At 39.2% G+C, this 17,709-nt stretch overlaps 1 protein-coding gene across 1 annotated transcript in view; it reads left to right on the top strand.

Annotated features, from left to right (window-relative positions):
• Nucleotides 1-17,709, top strand: part of CD109 (CD109 molecule) — a gene marked incomplete at both ends in the record, with an annotated part of 163,838 nt that overhangs the window by 91,751 nt on the left and 54,378 nt on the right. The window contains 9 exons of the mRNA XM_080700077.1: nucleotides 206-307; nucleotides 398-460; nucleotides 1,779-1,955; nucleotides 5,876-6,028; nucleotides 8,928-9,002; nucleotides 9,943-10,003; nucleotides 14,214-14,355; nucleotides 15,253-15,370; nucleotides 17,137-17,250. Of these exons, the coding sequence (XP_080556203.1) occupies nucleotides 206-307; nucleotides 398-460; nucleotides 1,779-1,955; nucleotides 5,876-6,028; nucleotides 8,928-9,002; nucleotides 9,943-10,003; nucleotides 14,214-14,355; nucleotides 15,253-15,370; nucleotides 17,137-17,250 (1,005 nt within the window). The remainder of the gene's footprint in view (nucleotides 1-205; nucleotides 308-397; nucleotides 461-1,778; nucleotides 1,956-5,875; nucleotides 6,029-8,927; nucleotides 9,003-9,942; nucleotides 10,004-14,213; nucleotides 14,356-15,252; nucleotides 15,371-17,136; nucleotides 17,251-17,709) is intronic.

Here is a 17,709-nt window from a genome sequence, read left to right on the forward strand (position 1 = left end):
AACTGTTTTTGAAATGTTGAAGAGCTAAGGTCTGTTGTATGTGGTTTCTCTGCATGGAAAGAAAGGAAGAAGGAAATAAAGAAGGAAAGAAAGAAAGAAAGAGTAAAAGAAAGAGAATTTGGCTTCCAGTAATTATGTGGCGGGTAACCTCTTTTCTCAGGGTTACTAGAGATGAAATTTTATAGCTCTCTTTCTTTTGTTATAGGCTCATTTTCTTGACAGTGTAAATAGCATGGCTGTTCATGGTATGTTTACGTCCCCTAGTAAGACATATATCCAGCTAAAAACAAGGGATGAAAACATAAAGGTAAGACTTATAACTCTTTTGATAATTACAGTATGTTTGGACTCTCTTGCCATTGATATGTAAATAGTAATTACACTTATTATTTTCTAGGTGGGATCGCCTTTTGAGTTGGTGGTTAGTGGCAACAGGCGATTGAAGGAATTTAGCTATATGGTAATCTTTTTTTAATCTAAATTTAAGATCTACTGTTATTTTTATTTATAGTATTGTTAGTGCATTGTGATTATACTTCACAGTGAGGTTTAGTGTGATATAAATATACGTGCCCGTTACTCTTGTTGTATTTCCTTTCACCTCTCACCCCACTACCTCTCTTCCCTCCCTGTACATGGTAGAGAAATTTATAAATTATAAAATAAAAAATGCCATCATGGCCTTGTAATTTTGTTACTTCAACTATCCCAGTGGAGCCCTGTATTTCTCTCAACCAAAAATAGATCCTTTCCTAACACACAGTAATGGTAGATGTTTCAGGTGATAGAAATGTCAGTTACCTTAACCATGTTTCATTATATGTTGTATGTATATATTGAAAAATCATACTGGAGCCAGGTGAGGTGGCATATACTTGTAATTCCAGTACTTGGGAGGCTGAGACAGGAGGATTGTAGGTTCAAAGCCATCCTAGGCAGTCTAGTGAGACTGTCAGCAACTTAGTGAGACCCTGTCTCCAGATAATAAAATAAAAAGGGCTAGGGATGTAGCTCTAAGGTAGAATGCTCCTGGGTTTAATCCCTAGTACCACACACACACACACACACACACACACACACACACACACACACACAAAAGGAAAAATCATATTGTAACTCATAAATATGCAGAGATATTATTGTGTTGATTAAAAATAATAAAATGCAAAGAAGAAGCCAAGCATGGTAGCATGGGGAGTCTGAGACAGAGGATTGCAGGTTTGAGGCCAGCCTCAGCAACTTGGCAGCCTTAGCAGCTCAGCAACCCTGTTTTAAATTTTAAAAAGTTAAAAAAAAGGGCTGGGGATGTAGCTCAGAGTTAGAGTGCCCATGGGTTGGTTCAGTCCCAAATGCAAACAACAATAATAACAACAAACCCAAAACAGAAGTAAAAACCACAAATTAAGGAAATGATCAGTTCTTGATTATGAAACTACTGTTAATCCAATCAGCATTGCTTTAATTTTATCATTATCTTAGTGTATACTCTCTGTGTTTGTCAAGTAGATTTTCTATTATCCAAAGAGACTTTGAGAGCTGGATGTATTGGTGTACATTTATAATCCCAGTACTTGGGAGGCTGAGACTGGAGGATCGCAGGTTCGCAGCCAGCCTACCTCAGCAACCCAGTGAGGCCCTTCACAACTTAGTGAGACCTTAGTTCAAAATAAGAGAATAAAATAGGGCTGGAGTATAACTCAGAGGTAGATAAATTAACTTTTGTTGAGCTCTTTCTAGCTTTAGTAGAAAATGAAACTCATCTGCTATTTTTTTTTCAGGTCATATCGAGGGGACAGTTGGTGGCTTTAGGCAAACAAAATTCTACAACCTTCTCTTTAACACCAGAAAATTCTTGGGCACCAAAGGCCTGTATAATTGTGTATTATGTTGAAGATGATGGGGAAATTATAAATGATGTCCTAAAAATTCCTGTTCAGCTTGATTTTAAAAATAAGGTAAGATTTAAGGTAATGATGATACTTAAAAGAAAACTTTAATTACCAGAGTCTAAAAAATATAAGATTTCTTTCTTTCTTTTTTTTTTTTTTGGTGGTACTGGGGTTCCTGGAAGCCCTTCTATCTCCGGACTACACTCCCAGACCTATTTTTACATTTTTATTTGGAAACAGGGTCTCCTAAACCAGCGCGCCGCGGCTGGCTTCGAACCTGTGCGATCCTCCTGTCTCTGCCTCCCAAGCACGGGGATTACAAGCGTGCGCCACCACGCCCGGCAAAAATATAAGATTTCTTTACAAAAGTATTATTAAGCCAGACTGGCTAGAAATTTCTAGAACTATGGTTAACCCTCTTCAGATTTAGTTACTTCATATGTATTTTCACATGCAGAATTATTGGGCCCTCAGGGTCATATTTGTGAGATACAGTTTTGGCTTTGAGACTTTAATTCAAATCTATGAAACCATTTTAGGACATTTTATTTTATTTTTTCTTGGTGGTGCTGGGGTTCCTGGAAGCCCTTCTACCTCCGGGCTATACTCCCAGACCTATTTTTTTTTTTTTATATTTTTATTTGGAAACAGGGTCTCCTAAGCCAGTGCGCGATCCTCCTGTCTCCACCTCCCAAGTGTGGGGATTACAAGCGTGCGCCACCACGCCCGGCAGGACATTTTATATAGTGGAGTGGATGTAGCTCTGGGAATTCCAGTGGCAATGTCAAATTGTGTGGTGTTGATACTGCCATGAGATGAAGGGAGAGAGGGAGGCCTTGAAGATGATATGAGGAAGCAGGGTGGGGCTTTAGTTTATCTATTCCATCAGCTAGAAATCAACATGGGACACATTTTTAATGAGCTTGGTTGCCTTGTTGTGGAGTCTGTTTTCCAAATATATCAGTGTTTCTTAAAGTCTAAGCAATCAACTGTAGAGGAGCAACCTTGGACCCCAACATTGAAATGAAATGTGATTGAACCATCCTACATAGATCACAGTGAGCCATTGTTCTCACTGAAAATGGCTGCCCCTTGATCCCCTGAAGTGAAATAACCGTTGATTTAAAGCAGTGATTTGCAGAGTATGGTTTTTCTAATATTTCTTTGTCTTTAATTTGCCAAAGTAAAGAAATTTAATTTTTGAGAAGTTGTATTAGTTGACTATGCTTTCTTTCTCATTGAGAATTGTTAACCCTGACTTTGATAGTCAAAATATAAACTTACTTTTTTTTGTACTATGAAAGGGTTTTTATAAAGATATTAGAGTTTGTTAGTTTCAGAGCATACTTTTTGACTTCTAGTAATCATAACAATGACTTGAAAAAGGTGAATTTTAAAATAGGAGTCATGGAGGTAAAATCAGAGATATGTTTCTGAAAGCAAGAACAAGCTCTAAAGCCGGTAATAAGCCAGGTGCTGTGGTGCACATCTGTAATCCTGGCACTTGGGAGGCTGAGAGAGGGAGATCACAGGTTCAAGGCCAGCATTAGCAAGACCTTATTTCAAAATAATAAATAAAATAGGACTGAGGGTATAGCTCAGAGGTAGAATGTCCCTGTGTTCAATACCCAGTGCCACGCCGGGCGTGGTGGCGCACGCTTGCAATCCCCGCGCTTGGGAGGCAGAGACAGGAGGATCGCTCAGGTTCGAAGCCAGCCACGTGCGCTGGCTTAGGAGACCCTGTTTCCAAATATAAAATGTAAAAATAGGACTGGGAGTGTAGCCCGGAGGTAGAAGGGCTTCCAGGAACCCCAGTACCACCACCACCACCAAAAAAAAAAAAAAAAAAAAAAGAGTTAGTAATAGTATATTATTAGATCAAGCAGAATATATTTATTTTCAAGAAATTTCTTAAATATATGAGGTAGGAAATTAGTTTTGGTTCTGTTTGCAAAGATTTACCTTTATTTTTATGTACCAATTATCACATTTACACAAACGCTATATAAATGGAAGTAGAATGTATTTAAGCAGAATAGCGGGTCTTCATTTATGTTCCATAGTGATTATAGGATGAATGAATGAGATGAAGAAGGGGCAAGAAGCAGGTTGAGCAGCTTGTCACACAGAAAGCTCAAGTTGGAGGCTGGTGGTCGCTGGATGCAGAGACAGAGTGTGAACTCCAAGGGTCGAGTTTGAGTCTTGAGCGAGCGTGCTCCTGCCCTATTTAGGGTATAGATGAAGAAAGTAAACTTGATACACTGTTTTGAGAAATATATCAGAAAAAAATTGTACCAGATAAGGAGGGGAAAACTTTAAGACTGTGCAGTGGAAGAGAAGAGAGAGAATTAAATTCTGCTGAAACGAAAGTCAGGCCAGTTTTAAAAAAGCAGTGGGGAGAGTTTAAAAAAAAGTCCTGGAGGCCTGTTTGTGGAGGGAAGATGGTCAGAGTGATTAGGACCTCTGTGGGTTTTTTTTTTTTTTTTTTTTTTTTTGCTAATTGGCACTTTTTGAAGTTAGGTTCCTACCTTCCCACAAAGTCTGGGAAGACAGCTGGAGTTCTATCTTTCTTGAAGATGACATTTCAAGGGATTGACTCCCAGGTTTTTGAGAAAAACATTCCTGGGTTGTCAAACTGCCAAGAGGCTGGGAGATTTACTTCTCAAAAGGTCAGAGAAGCCGGGCGTGGTGGCGCACGCTTGTAATCCCCGTGCTTGGGAGGCAGGGACAGGAGGATCGCGCAGGTTCGAAGCCAGACACGCACACTGGCTTAAGAGACCCTGTTTCCAAATAAAAATGTAAAAATAGGTCTGGGAGTGTAGCCTGGAGGTAGAAGGGCTTCCAGGAACCCCAGTACCACCCCCCCCAAAAAAAAGGTCAGAGAAAAGCCAGGTGTAGTGGCGCAAGCTTGTAATCCCAGTATTTTGGAGGCGGAGACAGGAGGATCACGGTTTGCGGACAGCCTCAGCTACTTAGTGAGACCCTCTGCAACTCAGTGAGACCCAGTTTCAAAATAAAGAATAATAAAAAAAAAGTAGGGCACGGGGTGTAGCTCGGAGGTCAAATGCCCCTGGGTTCCATCCCCAGAACCCCCCCCCCCAAAAAAAAAAAAAAAAAAGGTCAGAGAAGGACTCTGCAGTTACAGATTTTCTAAAATAAATGCACCACAAAAAGGGAGCGACAGTCAGGAAGAAAAGAAAGGTGGAGAACCAAAGAATAATTCAGACTTATACTACTGCGAGAAATTTTATGACTTGCAAATGAGCTATAGTTAGGAAGAAGCCTGCCCAGTGTTTAATGAAGTCGAGGGTAATACTAAGGCCATCTTGGGCAGGCGGTGCAATCACGGGTGCTGTGGAATGTTGAGATCTGGTTGAAATGAGAGTCCCCTGCAGGAAAGGGGCACATGACTAAGCCCTTGGGCTCAGCAGTGCTGAGATAATTAGTGGTCTCTAAGGAGTATTAGTGGGACCGTGCTTTGAGTGACAGGCAGGTCAGACAGCCATGGAGCCCAGAGCCTGGCTCGTGTTTGGTGTGACCATCCCTTCTTGGTGAGGACCCTCATTCTCACACCATCCCCAGAGCCCAGGGGGTTTCCTTTCTTGAAACCAGGTCACCAGTTGGTGGGTGCCTGCAGTGCTTCTCCTCTTGAATCCTGGCCTTCCTGAGGTGTACTAGACGCTGCTCCGTACTGGCTGGGGCTCAGGGGGAGGAGAGAGAAGAAGGAGCAGAGGGAAGGTAGAGGAGAGAAGGGAGAATTCAGATTTGTATCACTGTGGGACGTTTCATGACTTGGTGGGAGTATGTTTTACTATTATTTTTAAAACTCCTTTTCTTAGAGAAAAGGTGTGTATAGTTTTTAGAATTCTGCCCGGGTTAAGGCAAAGTGTAGAGTCTTTGTTAGATTTTGAGTCATTGATCTGTTACTGGCAAAAGATAGAAGCAATGTCTCTAAAAAGTGAAACAAATCCTACTTTCTTTCTTAGATAAAGCTGTACTGGAGTAAGGTGAATGCGGAACCTTCCGAGAGAGTCTCTCTTAGGATCTCTGTAACACAGCCTCACTCGCTTGTTGGGATTGTGGCTGTTGACAAAAGTGTAAATCTGATGAACACCTCAAATGATATCACAATGGAAAATGTGAGTTTAGATTATAAAAATATATATTATAATACTACACATATTTGTGTTGTCTCTAAATCCCTAGCTCTTTATATTTATATATTATATATTTATACATTTATATATATGTTATATATTTTAATAATTACTCAATTATCTAGTAAATATTTAATGTAATAAATAGACATTCAATTGGTCAGATACTAAGCTTGCCACCCCAGCTTTCTTTTGGTTCATATTCGCCTTATGTATTCTTCATCTTTTTATTTTCAACTTTTTGTTTTAAATATGTTTTAATAGCAATGTATTATTAAGTATATCTAGATAGAATAGTAACTATATTTTGCTTTCGTATTTTTAATTATGATCTGATAGTCAATGTCCTTTAACAAGCTTATTTAATTAATTTATAAGTACGATAATTCTTGTTCCAATTAGAACTTTTTTCTATTTTACTTCATAGTTTCAAATTTAGACTACTCTTTTGGTTTCTTTTTTCTTTTTATGGGCCAGATCAGATATCATTTGCTGGCTGAGAAGGTACACATTTTAATTTAGTTACTGATGTTAGTTTCCCTTAACTCATGGGTTATACCCATATTTATTTATCCTTCCTAATTTCTTAAGGTTATCGACATCTTTATCTTTGCTAAGATGATGTGTGCTTATGTCGTCTGTCTCTACCCTTCTCTCATCCTCTTCCATGAGCCCTGGCCAGACCACAGTGCTACTGTACAGATTTAATTTCAGGTTATTCTTGCAGGACTGTTTCTGTCTCTGAGCTGGACCCCTACCCCTTTTTATTCTTTATTTCGAGACAGAGAGTCACTGATTTATTGTGTGCTGGCCTGGAACCTTCTCTCCTCCTGTCTCAGCCTCCCAAGTTGTGGGATTACATGTGTGTGCCATCATGACTGGCTTCTTTCAGTTTTTAATTCTGAAAATTCATGGCTGTTATTTCTTCATTCCCAGTTTATTTTTCTCTCCTTCTGGGACTCCTCTTAGCCAGAAATTGGCCTTTGTGCTTTCATCCTCCGTGGCTTAGCTTTCTGTTTGTTTGAATCTCTTTGTCCTTCCTGTAGTTCTCTGAGAAGGTTCCTCAGTTAATTCTTACTGCTCACTGATCATCACCTGTGTCTATCCTATTTTGATTCTTTTTCTTTCCTTTAGGTCAGCTATATTTTTCTTTTTCTGTTATGTCTTATATTGTTAACTATTATATTTTAATATCTATTATTTTCATATGAGCCTTAAATTTTGTTCCCTTTTTATATCGCTAATATTTCCCCTACGTCCTTACGCATATTCACTATGCTTCCTTTAATAAGCATAGACCTTTTCAATAATTCTGCTTCACATGCTGTGTATTGGTTAGTGACAGTCTTTCTCTGATGGTAGCTGTACTCTTTGGATATCTAGTTGACTTGGCACCTCCTCTGATAATGTCTACTGGGGAAGGCTGAACATTAGGTTCCAACTTTTTGTGTAAGTCCTGAGAGTTTAAAGAGAAGTGGGAAAGGGGCTGAAATTCATGGACTGTTGACTTACTCTTGATCCTCTCTGCTGCTGCCTGCTTCTATGCTGAGTGTCATCTTTAAATTCTCAGGGAAAAATACACAGGAAGAGGTTCTGGCTTCCCACCCAGGGTGGGAGGGGAAGGTAGGTTAGGACCTTGAGGCCTGGGTCCCCCCAAGCATTTCCTCACTTTCTCTCACAGAAGGGCAGAAGCGCTGACTTGCTGTTATCATGAAGCCCCGCCCAGGCAGCTTGAGCTGCTGCTGCTCACTTCAGAGCCTAGCTGCAGGACTGATTTTCCTGAGGCAACCTCCCTGGAGAGAAGCAAGGGCAGAATTAACAGCCTTCCTCCCGCCTGTCTCCTTCCTGCTGCCTCCAGCAGTCCTCAGACCGAGGCCGCCCACTTCCTTCCAGCACCAACTCAAGGCGTCCTCCCCTCAACTCAAGGCGTCCTTCCCTCAACTCAAGGCGTCCTCCCCTCGTCCTGGGGCGTTCTCATCACGCTGGCTCATCCAAGCGCCCTGCTTGATGGTGTTCCTCCAGAGTTGGTCATGAGGAGGGAGTCAGGAGCCTGGGATAATAGACATTTGTGGCTTTTTTCTTTCTTGCTAAATTTATGTGTGTTGCCAAGAGCCTCTTGAATGCCTTAGAATAATCGAAGTGTGCTAGATCTTCCAGGAATAATTTGTAGGCATGAACCTTCCCCTCACTAGCCTGAGCTGTATCTTTGGTGGTCCTTTATTTTTTTTGGGAATTGAGGTAGTGAGAAAAGGAGGATTTCTTTATGAGATAAATACTGCTTCTTGCTTACTTACATCTGTTTATGCCCGAGGGTGGCAGAAACAGATCATGTATTCATATTTTGTGGCATAGTTTATTGTAGTGGGGATTGACCTTAGGGGTAGTCTACATTCTTCCTCTGAGCTATGCATCCAGCACTGTCTCCCTTTATTTTTTTTTTAACTTCTGAAACAGGGTCTCACTAAATTGCTGAGGCTGGCCTCGAACCTGCAGCCCTGTCTCCATCTCTCAAGTACTGGGATTACAGGCATGTGCTACCTTTCCTGGCTTGTATGGATCATTTTTAATGCTCACCTCTATGTGTTGATCTTGTCAACGAGTGATATTTAAGTTCCTCCTGGGCAAAACTCAAATCTACACTTATTAGGGATTCTGGGATGCTGAGTAGAGTAAAAATAAATTTGAATAAGAAATGCAGTTTTGAAAGAATGAATCATGAAAAAAAAAACACTTACATATTCATTACTCCTTGACTTGTGCCACTTTCAAGTTTAGTAAGCAAGAGGGCTATGTCTAATCTAAGTTACAAATAAGAAATGTTGTGGAAGGTGGACTGGAGGATTTGAATCCATTCATCCTGTATATTTTATCTTCTTTGTAGGTGGTCCATGAGTTGGAACTTTATAACACAGGATATTATTTAGGCATGTTCATGAATTCTTTTGCTGTCTTTCAGGTATGCTTAGTTTGATATATAATTTGAAGATATATATTATTACCATTGCAAACACTCTAAGAATCAATGATCATTATGAAATGTCAACCTTATATTAAATATGTCACTGAAGTGCACTGTTACATACATATAATATGAAAGGAAAGATAGTCATCTTTTCAGTTTTTTTTGTTTGTTTGTTTGTTTTGCGGTACTGAGGATGGAATCCAGGGACATTCTACCTCTGAGCTACACCCCCAGCCCTATTTTTTATTCTTTATTTTGAAACAGGTCTCACTGAGTTGCAAAGGGTCTCACTAACCGTGACACTTCAAACTGTGATCCTCCTGTCTCAGCCTCCTAAATGCTGGGATTAGAAGCCTGCACCACCACACGTGGCTATCTTTTCAGTTTTAAAAGCAAATGGAAGCCCGGCATGGTGGTGCATGTTTGTGATCCCAGTACGTGGGAGGCAGAGAAAGGAGGATCACAGGTTCATTACCAGCCTCAGCTATTTAGTGAGGCCCTCAACTTAGTGAGACCCTGTTTCAAAATAAAGAATAAAAAATAAGGCTGGGGTGGAGCTCAGTGCTGGAATGCCTCTGGGTTCAATCCCCAGCACACACACACACACACACACACACACACACACACACACACACAGCAAATGGAAAAAATAATCATCTGAGAGATAAGTGGGATTGCCATTAAACATTTAGTTTATTTTCTTTATATTACTTTCTTTGATTTTGAAATGGTTATTTGTGTGTTTGTGTGTGTGTGTGTGTGTGTATGTGTGTGTGTGTGTGAGGGAGAGAGAGAGATAAAGAGAGAAAGAGACTATATGTACATAATCTCTCAAAAATAAACAGGAGTGAGTAGAGTCTGAAAGATTTCTGTTCTTAGAGAGCATTTAAAGTTTTATTTTAGAAGATAATTAAATTAAAATATTTTTTTATAGGAATGTGGTCTCTGGGTATTGACAGATGCAAACCTCGTGAAGGATTATATCGATGGTGTTTGTAAGTAAAAGCTGATATTAATCTTGCAAAATATTTGTCTTTTACCTAGGATATTTAACATTACTTATGTAGGTGTTTCTGGTTAAACATGAATATTGTGTCCTAAAATGTTTGGAATTTTTTTTTTCCTGGGTCTGGGGTTGGAACCCAGGGGCATTTGACCTCCAAGCTACACCCCCTGCCCTATTTTTTATTCTTTATTATGAAACCGGGTCTCACTGAGTTGCAGAGGGCCTCACTAAGTAGCTGAGGCTGTCCACGAACTGCGATCCTCGGGCCTCAGCCTCCCGAATGTTGGGATTACAAGTGTGCACCACCACGCCCAGCTATGTTTGGAATTTAATGTACTTGGAAGTTCATCTGAACCATGACATAAAATGTTCACCTGAACTCTTATCTTTGAAATGAATTCTTTCTATTAGCTTTGTGTAACTCTTCAAGGTGGTTATATTTTTAGGCATATTGTTAGATTCTGTGGTCTCAATTTCTATTGCAAATTGTGCTTCTGGTTTGAAATTAGTAAAAAAGAAAAACATGTTATTGAAACGTTTATGTTCTCTAGCTTTTTGATGCTTGCCCATAAAGGGCGGGGTGCCCAAAGTAGTCAGTGCACACACACACACCCTCATTAATAGATGTGGCCACTCAGGAATAAGCATGTTTTTAGGAACAAGTCAGGAAATATATATATTTTTAATTTTTATCTGATTTTTTATTATAGTCATTCTAACTGATGTAGAGAAAAAGTAGATTCTTGTTTATTGGTCTTGCAAGTTGCTAGCTGTATTAATAGTTCTAGTAGCTATCTCCCCCTTCATGAATTTCAGAAACTATTTTGATTTAAGGAAATGTATAAGGAATAGTCAAACTAGGCGTGGTGGTGCACACCTGTAATTCCAGTTCTTGGGAGACTGAGACAGAAAGATTGTAGGTTCAAGGTCAGCCTTAGTAATTTAGCAGGATCCCATTTCAAAATAAAAAAGGGCTAGGGTGTAGTTTTGAGGTAGAATGCCCCTGAGCTCAATCTCTAGACCCCTCTACCCCCCAAAAAAGAAAGAAATAAGAATGATTAACTAAAGTGCAAATTTTTTCTTCTAGGTAAAATTATACTAATATCATGTTAAAGGGTTTCAGAAGGATCACACTTTATATCCTCGAGTTGTGTGTTTCTGTCGGTGTTTCTCGTTACTCTGTGCTAAGCCTCAGACCATCTGATTTAGGGCTGGTTTTTGCCACCAAAGGATACCTGAGCCTCTGTCCTGAAGACTTAAAGATAATTTTACAGTCTAGATGATTTATGAAGTTCTTTTGATCTCTGTCTACTAAAAACATGCGGTACATTTCACATTCTTCATTTAATTCTGTCCTACACAACCGTCTGAGCCTCTGTCTGTCAGCTTTTTAGTCTCAGCTTGCCACATCTCCATTTCTGCTTCTCGAACCCTGCTCTGTGCTGCTCAAGTCTTCGTTTTATTAGTGATGCAGTGGCTTTCTTTATCCGTGGATTCAACCAACTGTGGTTTGAGATTATTTAAAAAACATGGTGCCTGTACTAAACACATACAATCTATTTTTCTCTTGTTATTGTTCCTTAAACAATATAGCATAACAACTATTTATATAGCATTTACATTGGTAGGTATTATAAGCAATCCAGAGAATATTTGCTCTGTGTGTGTGTGTGTGTGTGTGTGTGTGTGTGTGTGTGTATGTGTGTGTGTGGTACTAGGGATTTAACCCAGAGACATTCTACCTCTGAGCTAAACCCTCATTCCTATTTTATTTCTAATTTTGAAACAGGATCTCAATAAGTTGTGGAGGGCCTCACTAAGTTGCGAGATTGGCTTCGAACTTCCGATCCTACTATCTTAGCCCCCCAAGTATTAGAATTATAAGCATGTGGCACCATGCCTGTCTTTAGAATGTTTAAAGTGTATAGGAGGATGTGTGTAGGTTATCTGCAAATCCTACACCATCTAATATAAGGAGCTTGAGCATCTAGAGATTTTGGTATTCATGGGGTCCTGGAATTGGTCCTCGCGGATACAGATGCATGATTGTACGTATCGTATCCTTTACCTTTTCTGATAACGTTTTTGTCTTTTACCTTTTCACTGTAACCTTTACTCTCACTAGTCTTTTATGTCCTTGGAAACACTCTAAAGTGGAGGGCATTCAGTTTTCTGCCTCTCTCCTGGCCAGGGTGAATAAGTACATAGAGTTCAGGATTTTCTTGACTATTTTCAAACCTTGCTCTACAATCCTCAGTTAAGAGTACCTTATGAAGCTGGGTTTGGTGGTGCCCATCTGTAATCCCAGTACTTGGGAGGCTGGAATAGGAGGATTTCAGGTTCAAGAACAGCCTCAGCAACTTAGTAATACTCTTAGCAACCTAGCATGACCCTGTTTCAAAACAACGTCCAGTATTCCTCTACAATAGAGAGTTAACAATATTGCATGTTCTATAGGATTTTAGGAAATTAGATACAGAACCACAGAATCATTTTGCTTGCAACAGCTACAAATAGAGTTTCATAGGCATGTATTGCTTCAGCAACTCAAAATGCTTAGCATGTGTTTGGCACTTAGAAGCCTGCAGTTTTCCTTTGATCCTGTCTCTTGGATTCAGATCATTCATTTATTATTCAATAGATAATGAGGCTGATTGCAAACCCTGCATGTGTGAGGCAGTGGGGATTCTAACTTGGTCCTGTGGAGTAGACTGAGACACACATAGAAACTGCGCTAAGGCTGGGATGGCGCGCTACCCGTGACATGGGCATACATGTGGGCATCCAGCCCAGAGGTGGAGCAGAACCACATCCAGTCTGTTGCTTCGGCACCTCTGCTGCTCCTGGCTCTCAGCAGGGTCTCCTTGACCACTGCAGGAGCCTCCTGATTCATCATTTTGCCAGTCTCTGTTTTGTCCCAGCTCTAAGCCACTGTTCATATGTACCAGAGTTATCTTTATTTTATGTATTTATTTTTTTGGTACTGAGGATTGAACCCAGAAGCTTTCTACCACTGAGCTACACCCCAAGCTCTTTTCATTTTGAAGCAGAATACTGCGAGGTACTGAGGGTCTCACTAAGTTGCTGAGGCTGGCTTCGAACCTGTGATCCTCCTATCCCAGACTCCTAAATATTGGAATTACAAGCATGTACTACCACACCTGGCTCAGAGCTATCTTGATAAAAATATGGGTTAGGTCATATTTTAAATTTATTTAAAAACCTTCAACAGATCATCAGTATTTAAAAAATTAAGTCCTTATCATAACTTCAGCCTTGCATACTTGATATTTTAACATCTGAAGCCAACTCTGCTTCCTCTTCTAATTGGTACCACTTTTAATTTCTATTCATTGCATATTCTGGATATGTCTTTGTCCTTGGTTCACTTTTTACCCCTTGTGTGGAATGTTCTTTTTTCTGGAGACTTAAAAAAATGGAATTCAGACAACTCAGTGAAAAATGGAAATATTTCCTCACCATACCCTCTTCATCGTTCAGATTCCATGTAAAGTTAACCATTTGAATCAGAGACCTTTTACATCCATATTATCATCCTGTTATCATCCGTATTATGGTCATTATAGTTTCCTACTTGTGATACTCATGTACTATTAATGGACTCATTGCATTCATCTTTGTATCCTTGGCACTTACTACAGTGTAATTATCTTTACATACAAACACAAAATAATTCTAGAGTTACAGAAAAATTGGGAAAATGGAGATAGATAATCCAAAGTTTGTTTGGCCACAAAAATGGCTTTTTAATCATAAAATTCAATAAATTAGATGACTGTAGTGCATCTCTTGGTGAGCACAACCAATGATAACCAGCACTGAGGAGCTAAAAATAGAAGAGTAGAAAATTTATAAGGTGGTTTAAAAACATGATTTAACTTTAAAAATCAAATTAAAAAATTTAAGCCATGGACTGTAAGCAGTTTTTCAGTTATTGGTCATTAGGAACAGGAAACACTTAAAAAATATTTCTGTCTCTCAGGTCATTGTCCATGTGGGTTTTGGAAAATCATTTAAATTCCCTGCCTATGAAGTTTTTAATGTGTAAAATGAAGTAGGCGGACAAGGCAAACTCTAAAATCCTGTTCAGCGAGAGGGGCTACGATTCTGTATTCCAAGTTTACATTTCGTCCTGTTCAATAACTATTTTTCCTAACACTATCAATGTTTATTTTTAGATGACAGTTTAGAGTATGCTGAGAGGTTTGTGGAGGAAAGTGAGGACTATCTGGTAAATATTCATGACTTTTCATCAATTAGTACTCCACGTGTCAGAAAGCATTTTCCAGAGACCTGGATTTGGCTAGACGCCAATATGGGGTAAGAATTTATAAAGTTCTTTGTTCATATGTATAGTATTTTGCTTAGCATATGTTTTAAATAAGTTTTTTCCTTATTCTAATGTTTAATACAAACAATAATATGATGAAGAACCAAGCAAACCAAGAGATTTTTGTTTTAGAATGATGTTTATTAAATCTAACCTTAGTGCTTAATAGAGCTATATGTGAATTGTGGCCGAAATATAACAGCAAGGAGGAGAGAGGCCTTTATTTTAATTAAGGGTGATTTTAACTTCCTTGAAGTGTCATGGCTTTCACTGGACAAAAATGGTTGGGAGTACCTTTGTTATCACAGGGTGAGAGGCACTCCCAGATGAGTCCCAGTGCTGCTAACTGGAACCCCACTCCTCTGAAATGTGCCTCAAGGAGAAAGGGCATAGGTGGTAGAAGGGATTCAGCTTAGCTGATAAACCCTGTGTGATTAGGCAAAGAAATGATAGACTCTATACAATAATATATAGTCATCTGTTTCAGTCCTTGAAATAAGACATAAGTCAAATCTCAAAGAAAAACTAGCAGCATTGATAGGGATATGGATAAATAAATTTTCTACAAGTTGAGAAAAAAAAGGTTGGAGTGAAGATTGAAAATATGTATTCTATATAAAAAAATCTCTGAAAATACTGTGGTCATCCTGAAGATACAAATGTTGTAGTAAGGTTTCATTGGTATATGGACCAACATGCAATATTATGACCTTTTTATGACTTATTTCTTGGGAACTTGGGATCTACTTTCTTATATTAAATGGGTTTAAATTTAGATATGTAAATGGTATAGAAAATTACCATTCTTCCAAAAATGGCTTAGGTAATGTTGACTTATTTTAAAATATGTCAGTTCTTCGTTTCATGATTCTCTTTGTTGATTTCAGATCCAAGATTTACCAAGATTTTGAAGTTACTGTGCCTGATTCCATCACTTCTTGGGTGGCTACTGCTTTTGTGATTTCTGAAGACTTAGGTCTTGGATTAACAACCGCTCCAGTGGAGGTAGCTTATTAAAGGGCTGCTCATTAATGCTATAGTTCTGGAAAGCTAAGAACATTCCAGGGACTTGATAAATTTTTAAAAAGTGATTGTTTATAATGTTTATCACAGCTTAGCAAATCTCTGGCCTTTGCTTTTTGTATGTTTTATGTTTTAGAATGTGAACTGTATTAAAGTGCTAAGTGTGTTAGGTTCACATCAAGATTTTTGACCTAACAATTTCTAATTGAAAGAGAGGGAGAGGGAGGGGGGGGAGAGAGAGAGAAGAGAGGGAATTAATATGAGTGAATTTCCTTGTGTCCTTCAGGAATGAGCACAACTTCTCAGATGTCCCCTAGCAAATATTTCATTACATCTCTTTGGTCAAATTGCAACAGCTCTTGTTTCTAGTTATTAACAGGAAAATAAAGACCATGACTGGTTTTAGACCAATACCTCTCACGACTATTTTACCAGACACACTCCCCACTTACAATGTATTTTTTGTTGCCTCTTTGGGATCCCCAAATGAAATTCATAGGAAGTATAACATACCTACCTGAACAGTTTACAAAAAATAGTGAAATACTAAGAAGAAATATAAGGAAAGCAACATAAAATAATGTAATATGTATATTTTGGTGTGTTAGTGATTAGGCATTGTTGTACAAGAGGATATAGTGACACACTTAAATGTTTGTGCCTTAAATGCAGTCTCCCTGTGTGCAATAGCTACAAATACAATTTGATAAAGAAGTATTGTTTCAGCAACTCCACAGTCTCTAGTGGTGCTCTCTGTGGCCTTGTAAATTTCTGATGTGGTGAAAAATTTTTGGTGAAATTACAAACAAATCAAGGCTCACTCTTCTTGATTTACAAAATATTTGCATTAATGAAAAATTCAGTGTGTATTGAAAAATGCTTTGGGTTTATATGTACATTGGGCTTATGTTGTAAGATCAGGGGACTTTAAACAGGTGACTTATCTACATAATTTTCTAAATAACCATTAAAAGTTCATAAGGAACATGAAACAATTCTTCATCTGGACTTTCCTGAGTATTACACACTTTCATGTACTAAGTGCCTATTGCACCCTCCAATCACTATGACAACCAAAGACACCTTCACAAATATCCAGATAAACCTCTAGATTGAATTACTGCTACCAGCAAGAGACCATTGGCTTCAGAGACAGGGGAGGCACTCAGCCAACACTTCAGCACTGCAGCACCAAGAAGGGCATACGTGTATATGTATACAGGTAGAAGGGAGGAAGCAGACCATCACTGGGCCAGCCACATTGGAATTTCCCACACTCATCTAAAATAGGGACTGCTTGATTTGGGCAGTGGCTTTTAAAGCAGACGATGGAGTCAGTGGAGCAAAACAGAGAAGAGCCACTTGCTTTGGCATCAGACAGGTTGGGATCCTGTTCAGGTTCCTCTCTTTGCCAGTGATATGAGCTTGTACTAATTACACAGATCTCTGACCTTCAGTTTTCTATAAAATAGGAACATAACATCCCCAGGGTTGTAATGATTAAGTGAAATAATTATGAAGTGCCCGATTCCTACTAGGCACTTAATATAGTGATTGTTATGTTAAATAACATAATTCAATTTGCTATCATTCATTTGGGTCACATTATTTTCTTTTTTTTGATAAGCAGGTGGATATTCTAGGTGGAGTTATAAACTTCAGGGACTTTGTGAGGATTGCTTTTAGTTGTATATATTGTGGAGCATACTGATTTGAGTAAAAATATGTGCTCACTTTGTTCTTTCCAGCTACAAGCCTTCCAGCCATTTTTTATTTTTTTGAACCTTCCCTACTCTGTTATCAGAGGTGAAGAATTTGTTTTGGAAGTAACCATATTCAATTATTTGAAAGATGCCACTGAGGTAATGTATTCAAGGTTTTGTTGATCATTTACACTTCCAGGGTCAGGTTGTGTAGTGTTTGGGCATCTGGGCTTCTAAGCAGTCTGGGAGATAAACTTCGACTGCTATTTCTTCTCTGTATTAACATCTAGGGATGATGCCATCAGCATGTCTCTGCATCCTCTCCTTCATTCCCAGCACAGGCTCTCCCCTCTGGCCAGAGTACTTCCTTAGGATCTTGGAGGTGCACCATCTCTTGCCTGCCTCCCCATGTTTCCCCCTGGCCCCCGTATCTAGAATGTGTTGCCACTTCTCACTGCCGTTCTGTGCCCACTGTGGTTGGCAAGGATTTATTTCCTTAAAGACTTGGCTTGAAGCCAGGCGTGGTGGCGCATGCTTGTAATCCCAGCATTTGGGAGGCTGACACCAGAGGATAGTGGTTCATGGGCAGCCTCAGCTACTTAGGCCCTCCACAACTCA

Source organism: Muscardinus avellanarius (genome assembly GCF_963383645.1).
Source record: "Muscardinus avellanarius genome assembly, chromosome: 8".
Taxonomy (NCBI): domain Eukaryota; kingdom Metazoa; phylum Chordata; class Mammalia; order Rodentia; family Gliridae; genus Muscardinus; species Muscardinus avellanarius.